The 15,117-nt window shown below is 34.3% G+C and overlaps 1 protein-coding gene across 1 annotated transcript in view; it reads right to left on the bottom strand.

Moving 5' to 3' along the window:
• Window positions 1-14,914, bottom strand: part of AFMID (arylformamidase) — a 38,808-nt gene extending 23,894 nt beyond the window's left edge. Inside the window, exons 1-2 of the mRNA XM_051995483.1 lie at window positions 14,822-14,914; window positions 13,440-13,530 (exon numbers count right to left, since the gene is read on the bottom strand). Coding sequence (XP_051851443.1) covers window positions 13,440-13,530; window positions 14,822-14,878 — 148 coding nt within the window. The 5' untranslated portion in view covers window positions 14,879-14,914. The remainder of the gene's footprint in view (window positions 1-13,439; window positions 13,531-14,821) is intronic.
• Window positions 14,915-15,117: the final 203 nt, after the last annotated feature.

Here is a 15,117-nt window from a genome sequence, read left to right on the forward strand (position 1 = left end):
GACACAGAATAAGAAAAATTCCCTGTTAACCAGTAAACCTTATGCATTCCTATATCAAGACTTCACAGGCTAGATACTTTTTTTCCCTTTTAATAACTTTTTATTGATAGAACCCATGCCTGGGTAATTTTTTACATTATCCCTTGTACTCACTTCTGTTCCGATTTTTCCCCTCCCCCAGATGGCAAGCAGTCCCATACATGTTAAATAGGTTACAGTATATCCTAGATACAATATATGTGTGCAGAACCGAACAGTTCTCTTATTGCACAGGGAGAATTGGATTCAGAAGGTATAAATAACCTGGGAAGAAAAACAAAAATGCAAGCAGTTTACATTCATTTCCCAGTGTTCTTTCTTTGGGTGTAGCTGCTTCTGTTCATCCTTGATCAATTGAAACTGAGTTAGATCTCTTTGTCAAAGAAATCTACTTCCATCAGAATACATCCTCATACAGTATCATTGTTGAGGTATATAATGATTTCCTGGTTCTGCTCATTTCACTTAGCATCAGTTCATGTACGTCTCGCCAGTCCTCTCTGTATTCATCCTGCTGGTCATTTCTTACAGAACAGTAATATTCCATAACATTCATATACCACAATTTACTCAACCATTCTCCAATTGATGGGCATCCTTTCATTTTCCAGCTTCTAGCCACTATAAACAGGGCTGCCACAAACATTTTGGCACATACAGGTCCCTTTCCCTTCTTAGTACCTCTTTGGGTTATAACAGGCTAGATACTTTATATGAGGCCTGTATTCATTTTGTGCTTGGGCTCTGGTAATGCAAAAAATTTTGATCTCACCTTCTCATGAGACTCAATCCTGCCTCTAAGTTAGTTCTGAGGGGCACCTCTGAAGAAATAATTCCACAAGGGCAAACGTTTCTCTAAGCTCAGTAATGTTTTTTATATGCCAACCTAGTGGACTTTTAGCCTGAGCAGTTAGGAATTGATCAAATTTGTTCTATTTATGGAAGAAAAAAAATAGCTATCCATTAATATTGAAATTCAAGGACTCTATGATATATATATATGTATATGTATATATATATATGTGTGTGTGTGTGTGTGTGTGTGTGTGTGTGTGTGTGTGTTTTAATTAAAGCTTTTTATTTACAAAACATATGCATGGCAATTTTATACATTGACCTTTGCAAAGCCTTCTGTTCCAAATTATCCCCTCCTTCTCTTCATCCTCTCTCCTAGATGGCAGGTAGCCCAATACACGTTAAATATGTTAAAATATATGTTAAATCCAATATATGTATACTTATTTATATAGTTATCTTGTTGCTCAAGAAAAATTGATCAAGAAGGAAGAAAAAAAACTGAGAAAGAAAACAAACTGCAAGCAAACAACAATAGAAAAAGTAAGAATGCTATGTTGCGGTCCACACTCAGTTACCAGGTTGTTTCTCTGGGTATAGATGGCTCTATCATTGAACAATTGTAACTGGTTTGTATCATATCACTATTGAAGAGAGCCATGCCCACCAGAATTGATCATCATATAGTCTTGTTGCCATGTATAAAGATCTCCTGGTTCTGCTCATTTCACTTAGCATCAGTTCGTGTAAGTCTCTCCAGGCCTCTCTGAAATCATCCTACTTGTTGTTTCTTACAGAACAATAATATTCCATAACATTCATATACCATAATTTATTCAGCCACTCTCCAATTGATGGACATTCATTCAGTTTCTATCTATGATATATTTTTGTTTTCTTCGAATATTGATTACTTGGTGAATCAACATTTATTCAGTTAACTATACTAGGCACTAGGATACAGAGACAAGTGTGAAAGGTTCCTATATTTGTGGAGCCTGAGGAGTCAATGTATGAATATTGCATATAATTATATTTAAAAAAACATATATAGTGATCTGGAGGAAAAAGCAGCTTAAATGGAAGAGAGAAAGAATCCCTGTCTTCTACATACAGCCTAAGAAACAGAGATGATAATGGAATATATTTTAAGTATGGTAACATCTTCTACACCAATTATATTGGCTTTATGCTGCCATACTTGCTAAGTAATCAATTAGTTGTCCAAAAAACTCAATGAGTTACCTCAGTGAATAGTAAATTCTTCATTACTAGAGGCCTTCAGATGGGAGCTAAATGACCATTCTGGGGAGTATTATATAGGGGATGTCTGCCTAAGGGCTGGTTAGAATAGGTGATCACAAAGGTTACTTTGGGATCAAATATAAATTCCTCTGTTTAGCTTTGAAGGACCTATACAGTCTAGTCCTTTCTCAAGTTGAACTGCTAAACGATCAAACTCTACTGCAAAGAGTGCAGATCCAATGGGCTGGCCATGTTTTTCGAATGCCAAAATGATTCACATGATGATGAAAAAAACTGACACAAGAACACTCTCAAGATCTCTCTGAAGAACTTTAGAAGTAGAATGATTGAGTGACATGGATGACACAAGAATCTATGCTGAAGGGGTTATGGGGAAAAAGGAGAGAATTCCAGTAGAGAGATGAACTGGTCTAGTCCATCTGAAAAATAATTTGGAATGACACAAATCACCAAACCATTTACACCCTTCCAAAGGGAGATAAGAAGAGAAGATAGAAAAGGGGTAGAGAAGGGAGAATGAAGAAAATAGAAGAAGGAAGGAGGAAAAGGAGAAAGAAGAAGAGAGGAAAGGACATCAACTAAATCCCTCTCTCTAATCTAACAGATAAAATGACAAGGATATGAGGAGCAGGTAACAAAGAAAATGAGATACAAGGGTTATGTCCCTGTCAGGTATATAAGTGGATATATGTATTTTCACTTATGAGCTCAACTCTCCCTGTTGATACTGGATGTATTTGTGGGAAAATTACTCCATGTTTATAGTAGAAACTTTGTATTACTATGTTAATAAATCACATCTTTTGTTAAAAAGAGACCAAATAAATATACCAGTGGGATTTATGAGCTAGCTTTAGAATGAACCCACAAAGTACTTTGAACTTGGGATCACAATCCACTGAGGGAGCCAACACACAAGTGCAAAATGGAGGAATAGCCCAAAGAGGGATAGTATATCTATATTCAAATATTTATAATAATACTTCTTGTTGTAGTGGGAAAATTGGATATAAAGTAGATATATCTGTAAATGAAGGAATGACACTTGAGTATGATATACTTTTGTATAAAATATTACTATACTATAAAAAACAATGAATAATGAAGAATTCAGAAAAAGTTGGGAACGTTTATCTGAATTAGTACAGATGAAATTAGCAGGACTAGGAAAATTACCTATAGAGTAATTCCAATAATGTAAATGAAAAGAATGTTAAATTAAGTTCAATATTATATAACTATAACAAACAATTTTGGCCCTGAAGAAGTAATAAAGAAATAAACTTTGCTCCTTTCAGTAGAGAGATAGGGAATTATGGGTTTAGAATGTCATAACAATGTCAGAGGCAGTTCTTTTGTTGAGTTTGCTTAGTTTTTTGTCACAAGGTAAGATTTACCTTCAAAATAATAGAGCCTTTCTCATGCTTTCTTAATATTATGTTGCTACCACTGGAGTTGATGGTTATCCATTAATAGTTTCCTATAATCAGCTCATCTTTTCTTTCTGGCTACATAGTTCTCCAATGGCATCTGTTTCACTGCTTCTCTTGAACATTTTATTTGTGTTGTGTTGGAACACAACTGCCTGCCCACATTTACTACATGCTTATCCACAAAGACTTCTGGAATGATCCTATACTTCATTTATTCCAACATTGTAGTGATCCATGACCCATATTCACATGTGGCCAGAATAATAGTGTTAAAATAATGGGCCTTTAAGGGAAAAGTTTGAGTTATTAAAAAAGTTGTAAAAGTTTCCAAATATTATTACAATGTTACTGCATACATCTGCTTCTATATGTTATATACCTATGCTCCATTGATCAACCTATTTCTTATCTAGCAGAAAATTATTTTGATGATTATGACTTTGTAATAAAGTTTGAAATATGATACTGCTAGATAGGTCCTATTCCTTCCCACTTTCTTTCATTAATTCCCTTTGATATTTATTCCTCCAAAAGAATTTTACTATTTCCAGTTCTATAAAATAATTCTTTGGTACTCTGGCATGACTCTGAATAAGTGATTTAAGTAGTACTTTCATTTTTTTATATTGGCTTAGCCTACCTGTGAGCAATTAATATTTCTTCAATTGTTTAAATGTCTTTATTTGTATAAAGCATTTTTATAATTATGTTCATATGGTTCCCGTATAATATCTTGACAAGTAGATTCCCAAGTATTTTATGCTATCTGTAATAATTTTAAGTATAATTTCTCTCTCTTCCTACTGGATTTTGTTAGCAATATCTAAAAATGCTGATGATTTGTATGGGTTTGTTTTGTATCTTGAAATTATGCTGAAATATAGTTTTTCAGTTGACTCGTCAGGGTCCTCTAAGTAAATTATCACGCCATCCACAAAAAAAGGATCATTTTTGAATATGTGTTAGGGCATTAAAAATCTCAAAATCAAATGCAGAAAGGCAAAAATAGTAAATGCATTTTTTTCAGATCATGATGCAATAAAAATTACACACAATATAAGGCGGCCAGAAGAAAACAGACCAAAAAGTAATTGGAAAGTAAATAATTCCAGCCTAAAGAATGAATGGGTGAAAAAGCAAATCACAGACACAACTAATAATTTCATCCAAGAGAATGACAATAATGAGACAACATACCAAAATTTATGGGATGCAATCAAAGCAGTAATAAGGGGAATTTTATATCTCTAGATGCTTACTTACATAAATTAGAGAAAATCCATGAATTAGGCTTGCAACTAAAAAAGCTAGAAAAAGAACAAATTAAAAAACCCCAATCAAATATCAAACTTGAATACTAAAAATAAAAGGAGAGATTACCCTATATACTCGAGTATAAGCCGACCCGAATATAAGCCGAGGCCCCTAATTTTAACCCAAAAATCTGGGAAAACTTATTATATCAGTAGGTTTAAGTAGCGCACCAGTGCCCGGAGAGGAAGAGAGCGGGTGCCGGTATACGTATGTAGAGCGGTTGCCAGCATTAGTATACAGTCCGGTTACCGACTGTAATACTACAGGAACAGCTGCATCACCGTAGCAACGGCCGGCCCTGTAGTATCACAGTCGGCACTCACACTGTATACTACACAGCAGGGGGGCATTCAAAGGGATATTTACACATGTTTTATCTAGTGACTCCAGTATAAGCCGAGGAAGGGATTTTCTGCCCAAAAATTGGGCAGAAAAACTCGGCTTTTATTCGAGTATATATGGTAATAAAATGAAAATTAAAAAACTGTTGAATTAATAAATAAAACTAAAAGTTGGTTTTATGGGAAAAAATAGATAAACTTTTAGTTAATTTGATTAGAAAAAGGAAAGAGAAAAATCAAATTATTAGTCTCAAAAATGAAAAGGGAGAACTTTCCACCAATGAAGAGGAAATTAGAGCTACTTTGCCCAACTTTATGCCAATAAATTTGATAACCTAAGTGAAATGGGGAATACCTACAAAAATATAGATTGCCCAGATTAACAGAAGAGGAAATAAATTGCTTAAATAGTCCCATTTTAGAAAAAGAAATAGAACAAGCTATTAATCAACTCCCTAAGAAAAAATCCCCAGGACCAGATGGATTTACATGTGAATTCTACCAAACATTTAAAGAACAATAACAACAGACCCCTACCAAATTCCTTTTATGACACAGAAATGGTACTGATACCTAAACCAGGTAGGACAAAAACAGAGAAAGAAAATTATAAACCAATCTCCCTAATGAATATTAATGCAAAAATCTTAAATCAAATATTAGCAAAGAGAGTATATTATCCACAGGACCAAGTAGGATTTATTCCAGGAATGCAGGGCTGGTTCAAAATTAGAACTATTAGCATAACTGACTATATCAATAACCAAATTAACAAAAAATATATGATTATCTCAATAGATGCAGAAAAAGCATTTAATAAAATCCAACATCCATTCCTATTAAAAACACTATAGGGTATAGGAATAAATGGACTTTCCCTTAAAATAGTCAGTAGCATCTATTTAAAACCACCAGCAAGCATCATATGTAATGGTGATAAACTGGAACCATTCCAATAACTTCAGCGGTGAAACAAGGTTGCCCACTATCACCATTACTATTCAATATTGTATTAGAAATGCTAACTTTGGCAATAAGAGAAGAAAAAGAGATTAAAGGAATTAGAGTAGGTAAAGAGGAAATAAATTATCACTCTTTGCAGATGATATGATGAGAACGCTAGAGAATGAACTAAAAACTATTAGAAATAATCTACAACTTTAGCAAAGTTGCAGGATTCAAAATAAATACACACAAATCACCATTTTTATACATCACTAACAAAATCCAGCAGCAAGAAATACAAAGAAAAATTCCATTTAAAATAACTGTTGATAATATAAAATATTTGGGAATCTATCTGCCAAGGGAAAGTCAGGAACTATATAAGCAAAACTACAAAACACTTTCCACACAAATAAAGTCAAATCTAAATAACTGGAAAAATATCAAATGCTCTTGAATAGGTTGACAAATATAATAAAGATGACAATACTACCTAAACTAATCTATTTATTTAGTGCTATACCAATCAAACTCCTAAGGAACTATTTTACTGACCTAGAAAAAATAACAACAAAATTCATCTGGAAGAACAAAGAGTCAAGAATTTCAAGAGAATTAATGGGAAAAAAAATCATATGAAGGTGGCCTATCAGATCTAAAATTATCTTATAAAAGCAGTGGTCATCAAAACTATTTGGTACTAGCTAAGAAACAGAGTAGTTGATCAATGGAATAGTTTAGGTTCACAGGACAAAATAGTCAATGACTATAGTAATCTAGTGTTTGACAAACCCAAAGACCCCAGCTTTTGGAATAAGAACGCACTATTTGACAAAAACTGCTGGGAAAATTGGAAACTAGTATGGGAGAAACTAGGCATTGACCGTGCCTAACACCATATACCAAAATAAGGTCAAAATGTGTTCATGATCTATACATAAAGAATGATATCATAAACAAATTAGAAGAACTTAGGATAGTTTATCTCTCAGATCTATGGAAGAAGAAGGAATTTGTGACTAAAGAAGTACTAGAAATCATTATTGGTCACAAAATAGATAATTTTGATTATATTAAGTTAAAAAGTTTCTGAACAAACAAAACTAATACAGACAAGATTAGAAAGGAAGCAATAAACTGGAAAAACATTAAGGATCTGATAAAAGTCTCATTTCTAAAATACATAGAGAATTGACTCAAATTAATAATAACTCAAGCCATTCTCCAATTGATAAATGGTCAAAGGATATGAACAGACAATTCTCAGATGAAGAAATTGAAATTATTTCTAGTCATATAAAAAGGGGCTCCAAATCACTATTGATCAGAGAAATGCAAATTAAGACAACTCTGAGATACCATTACACACCTGTCAGATTGGCTAGAATGATAGGGAAAGATAATGCAGAATGTTGCAAGGGATGTGGGAAAACCGGGACACTGATACATTATTGGTGGAACTGTGAATGGATCCAACCATTCTGGAGAGCAATTTGGAACTATGCTCAAAAAGTTATCAAACTGTATATATCCTTTGACCTAACAGTGTTTCTATTGGGCGTATATCCCAAAGAGATCTTAAAGGAGGGAAAGGGACTCACATGTGCAAAAATGTTAGTGGTTAGAAACTGGAAATTGAATGGATGCCCATCAATTGGAGAATGGCTGAATAAATTATGGTACATGAATGTTATGGAATATTATTGTTCTGTAAGAAATGACCAACAGAATGATTTCAGAGAGGCCTGGAGAGATTTACATGAACTGATGCTAAGTGAAATGAGCAAAACCAGATCATTTAATAACGGCAACAAGAAGATTATACAATGATTCAAATCAGTTCCAGTTGTTCAATGATGAAGAAAGTTATATATATCCGCCTGTGGGGACTGAATGTGGACCACAACATAGCATTTTCATGCTTTCTGTTGATGTTTGCTTGCATTTTGTTTTCTTTCTCAGATTTTTTTTCTTCCTGATCAGATTTTTCTTGTGCAACAAGATAACTATATAAATATGTATACATATATTGGATTTAACATATTTTAAAATATTTACTATGTACTGGATTACCTGCCATGTAGAGGAGGGGGTGAGGGAAAGGACGGAAAAATTTGGAACAGAAGTTTTGCAAGGGTCAATGTTGAAATATTATTCATGCATATGTTTTGTAAATAAAAAGCTTTAATTTTTTTTAAAAAGAAAGAAATGATAATTTTGTTATTTCTTTTTTTGTGCTCAATTCCCACCCCCCACCCCCCTTCTTGCTATAACTGGCTTTCCTAGCACTATATTGAATAGTAATGGTAAAAATGGAAATCTTTACTTATAGCTAATCTAGGTTATTTCCATTATAAACAGAGAAGTCTGGCTCTTAGATAAATACTACTTCTCATATGAGAGAAAGTTATTTTTATTTCCATGCTTTCTAACATATGGTAACAGGAAGAGGTGTTATATTTTACCAAAGATTTTTTTCTGTTTCTACTGATATTTTTATTTGTTATTAACATGGACAATTATGTTTATAATTTACCTAATACTGAATCAGATCTCCATTCTTAGTAAAAATTCTGCCTGGGTATATTATACAATCTTTGTTAAGTAATTGTAGTTTTGCTAATATTTTATCTAAAATATTTATATCAATATTCATTAGAGGTACAGTTCTGCAGTTTTTTGTTTTTGGGTTTTTTTGTTTTGTTTTGTTTCGGTTTGGTTTTGTTTTAATTCTCCCTAGTTTAGGTATCACCGATGTTTATGTTACAGCATCTAGCAAGATCATTTCATTTCCTTTTTTTTCCCTTCAAATCTTTTATGTAGCTAACATTGGAGTCATGAAGAGTCAACAAAATTAAGTGACTGTGACAGGCACACAAAGACAGAAGCAATCTTATGTTAAATGCTGTTAAATGTGTAAAATCTCACAAAACTACTTTTATACTCAACAGTGATCTGCTGATTAAACACCTCAGATAATCCATATTCTATATAATTGTTAACATAAGAGATTATACAAAACCATACAGGGGAGAGCTATGTAGCTACATAATCTCTAAGTAGGGTAACTCTATTCCTCTGATCTTTTAAAATACTTTTTCTTTTTTTTCTCTCTCTCAATAGTATTTTATTTTTCCAAATACATGAAAAGTCAGTTTTCAACATTTGTTTCTGTAGGATTTTGAATTCCAAATTTTTCCTTCTCCTCCCTCCCTAACACAGCAAGCAATCTGAAGTAGGTTAAATGTTTATTTAAATGTATTTCCATATTTGTCATGTTATACAAGAAAAATCAGATCAAAAGGGGAAAAAAACAAACAAACCAAATTGAATCCACATTCAGTATCTATAGTTTTCTCTCTAGATGCAGTACTACGGCCTGCGGGCCAGATGTGGCAGTTGAGGATGATTATCCCCCTCACCCAGGGCTATGAAGTTTCTTTATTGAAAGGCCCACAAAACAAAGTTTTTGTTTTTACTATAATTGGGCCCTCCAACAGTCTGAGGGACAGTGAACTGGTCCCCTATTTAAAAAGTTTGAGGACCCCTTCGACTTGTTCTTAAACCTTTTAAATATTCTTCTATATTATTTAATATGATTATTTGTGAAGATCTGATTTTCTTTTTTTTTTGTCCTCAACATATTCTTTATATTTTCACTTTGCTTTGAAACATTTTTACTTAAAAAATTGCTGACTTAAAAATATTACTGATTAAAAAAAAAATTAAAGTCACTAGTGTATTCATTCATCTTCCATGCAATATCTTCTAAATAAAAATATATTTTAAAAAGGTTTTCAGTTATTTCAAGTTATGAAGAGAAAACTTAATATTATTTATTCCAAATTCTCTTTCAATATATATATATATATTTTAAATTTTTAAAAACTTTTTATTGACAGAACCCATGCCAGGGTAATTTTTTACAGCATTATCCCTTGCACTCATTTCTGTTCCGATTTTTCCCCTCCCTCCCTTTACCCCCTCCCCTAGATGGCAAGCAGTCCTTTATATGTTAAATAGGTTAGTATATCCTAGATATAATATATGTGTGCAGAATTGAACAGTTCTCTTGTTGCACAGGGAGAACTGGATTCAGAAGGTATAAATACCCGGGGAAGAAAAACAAAAATGCAAGCAGTTTATATTCATTTCCCAGTGTTCTTTCTTTGGGTGTAGCTGCTTCTGTCCATCCTTGATCAATTGAAACTGAATTAGCTCTCTATATCGAAGAGATCCACTTCCATCAGAATACATCCTCAAAAATATCGTTGTTGAGGTTTATAATGATCTACTGGTTCTGCTCATTTCACTTAGCATCAATTCATGTAAGTCTTGCCAGTCCTCTCTGCATTCATCCTGCTGGTCATTTCTTACAGAACAATAATATTCCATAACATTCATATACCACAATTTACTCAACCATTCTCCAACTGATGGGCATCCTTTCATTTTCCAGCTTCTAGCCACTACAAATAGGGCTGTCACAAACATTTTGGCACATACAGGTCCCTTTCCCTTCTTTAGTATCTCTTTGGGGTATAAGCCCAGTAGAATGCTGGATCAAAGCTGTATGCACAGTTTAATAATTTTTTGAGCATAGTTCCAAATTGCTCTCCAGAATGGCTGGATGTGTTCACAATTCCACCAATAACATATCAGTGTCCCTGTTTTTCCACATCCTCTCCAACATCCCGCATTGTCTTTCCCTGTCATTCTAGCCAATCTGACAGGTGTGTAGTGGTATCTCAGAGTTGTCTTAATTTGCATTTCTCTGATTAATAATGATTTGGAGCATATTTTCATATGGCTATAAATAGTTTTAATTTCTTCATCTGAGAATTGTCTGTTCATATCCTTTGACCATTTATCAATTGGAGAATGGCTTGATTTCTTATAAATTAGTCAGTTTTCTATATATTTTGGAAATGAGGCCTTTATCAGAACCTTTGACTGTAAAAATGTTTTCCCAGTTTATTGTTTCCCTTCTAATCTTGTCTGCACTTGTTTTGTTTGTACAAAAACTTTTTAATTTGATATAATCAAAATTTTCTATTTTGTGGTCAATAGTGATCTCTAATTCTTCTTTGGTCATAAATTCCTTCCTCTTCCAAAGGTCTGAGAGGTAAACTATCCTATGCTCTTCCAATTTATTTATAATCTCATTCTTTATGCCTAGGTCATGAATCCATTTTGACCTTATCTTGGTGTATGGTGTTAAGTGTGGGTCAATGCCTAGTTTCTGCCATACTAATTTCCAATTTTCCCAGCAATATCCCAAAAACTGGGGTCTTTGGGTTTGTCAAACACTAGATTATTAAAATTATTGGCTGTTTTGTCCTTTGAACCCAACCTATTCCACTGATCAACTAGTCTATTTCTTAGCCAATACCAGATGGTTTTAGTAACTGCTGCTTTATAATATAATTTTAGATCTGGTACAGCTAGGCCACCCTCATTTGATTTTTTTTTTTTTTCATTAATTCCCTTGAAATTCTTGACCTTTTGTTTTTCCATATGAACTTTGTTGTTATTTTTTCTAGGTCATCAAAATAGTTTTTGGGAGTCTGAGTGGTATAGCGCTAAATAAATAGATTAGTTTAGGTAGTATGATCATCTTTATTATATTTGCTCACCCAATCCAAGAGCATTTAATATTTTTCCAGTTGGTTAGATCAGACTTAATTTGTGTGGAAAGTGTTTTGTAGTTTTGCTCATAAAGTTTCTGATTTTCCCTTGGCAGATAGATTCCTAAATATTTTATACAATCAGTAGTTACTTTAAATGGAATTTCTCTTTGTAACTCTAACTGTTGGGTTTTGTTAGTGATATATACGAATGCTGATGACGATCTAATTTTCTACATTTTAAATTCATCAAGGACAAGGACTTTGGTGTTTCCTTCAACTCTTAGAATCTAACAAATAATTGTTAAATAACCTATGTGTGTAAGGCAATGTGTTGGGGTACAAAATTTTAAAAAACGAGATGAATAATTTTCAGCTGTTTTCAATGAGTTTGAATTCTTCTATGAGAATATGCAAGATACATCAGCTAAATATGTCATCTTTCCCCCTTCTTCCATTTTGCTGTCTGTATCCTGACTGAGCTCCAACTTTGTTAGGAGACAAACTGCTAACAACTGCCTCGTTTCCCACAGTAGTAAACAGTCCTTCCTTTCTCTCTCCAAATAAAATCAGGTAACATGAAGAAGCATCCTATGTGCTACCCTGTACCTTCCCATACTGTCTGCCAGAACAGTGTATGTAACCTGCCTGATTTTTTTCTAACTATTCTGAAATTATGAATTTCTTCAGAACAGGATTTTAAAATATACTCATCATCCCACCCCTCCCCATAACACCAAACAAACATTTGCTACCCAGTTACCACATATTCATCACTAGAGGGAATAAAGGAAAATCATTGGACTTGACTCAGATTCATACCCACTGGGCAAATGAACCGGTTTTAATATCCTGCTCTCTCTACTTATTTACTTTTGCCAAACCTCAATATTAGGAAACTGTTCTATTCTGACTTTTGAAAAGAGGCAAAACTAGAGTGCAGAAAGTATGAGCGTTGGTTTTTTGTGCAGGGACAGGGAGATCTTGGCAGGATTAAAAACAATTTTATCAGAAATCCTGGTTTTTTAACATCCCAGAATATTTCCAGTTATCTAAATGAGTGTCAACAAAGTCTTGAAAAATTATCAGAATAAAAGTTTTTAAGTGAAGGCTAGCCTGGAAGGTCAGTGCTTGTCAGGGACACATACCAGCTGACTGACAATGGGAAAACTTTAACTTACTGAGAAATCTAAGATGGGAAGTTATAAGATGAAGAAATTCTCAGAGCCATAAAATCACCAACCCAAAACACATATATTTCAACTCAATTTAATTATTAATAATAAAAACACTAAATGGAACACTACATTCCAGGAGTCCAGAAAATCAAACACTGGGAGTCACAAACCTTTACAGGCTTCAGAAGAGTTTCCATGGCCTTTGATAAAGTGCAAAGGTTAACAGATGTTGCATTTGCTCTAAGCCTAACTTAACCAGAGGCTAGTCAGGTGACAGTTGTTTGTGGAACTTATTAAAATTTGGGAGGTAGGAGAGTGTCACATAATTCTAAAACTTGCCTGACCCTTTCAGGTAAAACTGTTATTGTTCTCTTATAGGTGATATGTCTTAGAACATTTGTGCTATTTCAGAAAAACAGGGTCCTCTGGTCTCACCTGTCTTTTCCATGTATATTTTGACATACAGGAGACGGTCTGTTGAGAAAAGATTAATGCCCTTACCTTCTGTTCCCACTTGAACATGAGCTTTTATCACCTCTTCAGCATTCAATCGGTGGGACCATCTGCTGGGGGAATATTGCTTCTCCAAGTCCTAGGGACATAGAAGCTCAGGATTTCTGAGTTGGAAGGCATCTCAAAAATTAATTAACCCAACCCAGACCTAAAGGCACACCTTCTTCCTTTGTTCACCCCACCAAATCACACAAATGATCAAACATCTTTTCCTAGACAACCTTAAACTAGGAGGAAAACATCACTTTTCAGGGCAACCTAATTCCTTTTTGAACAACTCTAAGCATTAGGAGTTTTCTTTACCAAGCCTAAATGTATCTCTTTATAAATTCCTTCCACCACTTAATCCTAATCAAAAAGAATAATATAATAATTAGATAATTATAATGACATTTACACAGAACTTTTCCAAATTTATAGACTTAATTATTTCATTTAGATACTCACATAATGGCAGTGATTAAGATGTGGGAATTCCTTAACTTTTGAGGTAGAACTTTTCAAAATAATTCAAACTGTAAGGAAATTTCTCCTTTTATCAAATAGAAATTTATATTATTGAAAATTTATATTATATCACTGCAACTAGATCATCTTTCTGGGGCCAAGTCTACTCTTTTCTTCCACATTGACAGCCCTCCAAATACTTGAAGATGGTGATGATGTCTCTCCTAAATCTCAGCTTCCAGCTAATTATTATTAGTTGCTTCAAACTGATTTTCATATGGTACAATCATAGTGGTCCTTCATCAATCTGGTAGCCCTTCTTTTGAAATTCCAGTTTCTTATCTTTGCTCCTAAAATGTGGTATCCAGAACTCAATATTCAGATATGATCTGAACAGGGCAGAGTACCGGGACAGTTTTCTCTTTCATTCTGGATACTATGGATCCCACAAGGAAGACTAAATTTATTTTTACCTTTTTGGGGTGGGGGAGTGGTGAGGGAGAAGGGCTTCTTCATCACAAAACTGAACTGGATTAAACCTAAATTAGAGGAATAGTTCCTCCAACCCAACCTCCACTCCCTACATTCTTCCTACATTCAATATGGTGGAATTAATCTTTTAAAAAACAAGTGTGGAACTTTATAGTCATCCCTAATTAAGTTAAATTCTATTAGATTTGTCCTAAACCTAAACCTCTCCTAGGAGGTATATCTGCAAATTTTGCTAAATATCATTTCGGCTTTCATGCGAATCCAGACTGAGATAACAAATAACCTTAACGAGACAGTGGCAAAAAGGGCACAGAGGGTAAGGAAAAATCTCCAATTCACTGACTTTTATCAGCTTCGCCGAATCCCTACAGCCTCAGGCTGCCCAGGATGCCCCCATTCCAATTATCCCTCCTCATTAAAATATCCCCTACCTCCTTGGACAGCGCCTTCCAGGGCGAGTGTCGGAGACTCAGTTGCAGGACCTCCATAGCTTTGCTGATAGTGTGGGATATGCCAGCTGATAGTGTGGGATATGCCAGCAGCTCCAGGGTTTTAACATTTCGGGAAAGAGGGCGGGGACTCGGCTTGTTTAGCCAGCGGCTGCGCCACGCGCAAGTAAGTAATCGGCTTCCAGCAGCAGGAGGGGAGGAGGGAGCGTGGAAGGTCAGCAAAGAAGTCGGAGGAGGGAAGAGAGGCGGAGTCTGACATCCGTCGAATCTCCCGCCGA

This window comes from Antechinus flavipes, chromosome 4 (assembly GCF_016432865.1).
Source record: "Antechinus flavipes isolate AdamAnt ecotype Samford, QLD, Australia chromosome 4, AdamAnt_v2, whole genome shotgun sequence".
NCBI lineage: Eukaryota > Metazoa > Chordata > Mammalia > Dasyuromorphia > Dasyuridae > Antechinus > Antechinus flavipes.